Source organism: Cystoisospora suis (genome assembly GCF_002600585.1).
Source record: "Cystoisospora suis strain Wien I chromosome Unknown contig_10163, whole genome shotgun sequence".
Classification (NCBI taxonomy): Eukaryota; Apicomplexa; class Conoidasida; order Eucoccidiorida; family Sarcocystidae; genus Cystoisospora; species Cystoisospora suis.
The window spans coordinates 1-1,719 of record NW_027162937.1 but is presented as its reverse complement, the minus strand read 5'-3'; the positions used below and the strand labels follow the sequence as shown (position 1 = coordinate 1,719).

Sequence of the window (1,719 nt, the reverse complement as noted above, 5' to 3'; positions counted from 1 at the left end):
CTGTTGCATGTCGGACCGTCCCATCGTGTACGGACAACCATATCATTTTTGGAAAACTGGATTTCTCTGACAGTGGCATGAGCGTCTTCGTGGGCAGGAAGCACCGCACTCGACGCGTGCATTTTGCGGACGCTGAATGAGATGCTTCACGTTGCGGCGTTCTGGGTTTTTGCAGCAACCTTGCAACTGCAATCCTCCTTTCTCGCGAAGTGGTTGTCCCCTGCCGGACCGGTTCAAGCTTCGGCTCTGGCTCCTGCAGTCCTTGCATAAAAAAACGGTGACGCAGAAATGGCAGCAGCACAACTTCTTTCAGTGTTATTTCTCTTCGTTGCGTTCCTCTCTGTCGCCACATGTGTGCGTGGATCGACGGGGAGTTACACTGGCCAAGCGGACGATGTCTCCGGCGACGGCGTCCAGGTCGGCGTCCACGCGTCGAAGGGACCTCGAAGGGACGGTGGCCGGGATCATCACCCGAATGCTGGGACTCCACAGAGGATGGAAGAGCGAGGAGGATCTGGTTCCCGGAAAAAGGACCGCTCATCGGCCACCTCGACTCCAGGGAAGTCGTACCGTGTGAGCTTGTCATCCAGGCCACGCCGTGCAACAGTAAAGCTTCTCTGGCATGTTGCTTCTGTATTCGCAGCATCATTTATTCTTGCCATTATTTCTGCGATGTGTTTTACAAGAGATGGGGGACCGAAAAGGGCAGGCATGGACCGCAGATCGCTCTCGGTAGAACCGCAACACGTGGAGCTTGAACTCTGCTCCCTCCTTGACCCGAAGGACCCGTCACCTAACCGAGGACTGCTAGCGGGACGCTCAAGCGAAGAAGTGACTTCTCGGTTCGGTTCACGTCTCTGGTGGAGACAACACGCATGGTTACTTGCTGAAGTATTGGTGGGGCTGACTGCGGTAGTGGGTATCGCCGTCATGACCGAAGGGTTCATAAAGAAATTTTCTTCCTCGGTGGCGGACCAAGGAAACTCATCGACAGTGGTGTACACGAACGGGAGCATACCAGCGGACAATGCCACAAGGGACGGCGTAGTGAGCTCACTTGTGGAGGCACAGCAAGAGGGACAACAGCAAGTAACCTCGTCGGCAAAAAAGAATCAAACCGTACAGGCTGTAGAAACAGGGGACAGGTCGAACCCATCGGCCGACCCCCCGGTACCAGCCCAGCAAAAGGGATCTTTTCTGGCAAACGCAAACGACACCATGAGAGCGGGCAACAGCATGACTGACGGTGGAGTGGTGTCCCCGACTTTAGCCAGTGTAGTCGACTCAGCACACCGGAGAACCCTTAGAACACTACAACCACCAGAGCCTGCGACACCACCTACAAACGTCGTGACCAACACGACAGCATCAAAGGCCCCGACAAGCGCAGAAAAATCAGTCGGGTGGACAGAAATCTCGATGACTGCGACACTCAGCTGTTCAGATCGTTTCCAGCTCACCGCGATAGCCACGTGTTGGGTTACTTTTCCTGACTCGGTGAGTCCTCAAATGCGGGAACAGGTTGCCACCGTGGGGTATTACTTCAAGTTCCCTCGGAGCTTCAACTTCTTGGACGACGCGAGGGTAAAAAGCTTCACGAAAAAAGTTGCTGAGAGCGCGTTCTCAGAGTGGAATCAGACAAATTTCACGTGCCCGTACAAAGTCCAAAAAGAGTTTAAAGTCCCGGTGCCGGAATGGTTTTCCTTAGCAACTCCTCAG

The 1,719-nt window shown here is 54.4% G+C and overlaps 1 protein-coding gene across 1 annotated transcript; it reads left to right on the top strand.

Annotated features, from left to right (window-relative positions):
* Positions 1-51: 51 nt before the first annotated feature.
* CSUI_011209 (uncharacterized protein) lies at positions 52-1,719 on the top strand (the record flags this gene model as incomplete). The annotated part of the gene is made up of 1 exon (XM_068071310.1): positions 52-1,719. A coding segment is annotated over exon 1 (1,431 nt), but the record flags the coding sequence as incomplete, so codon positions are not given.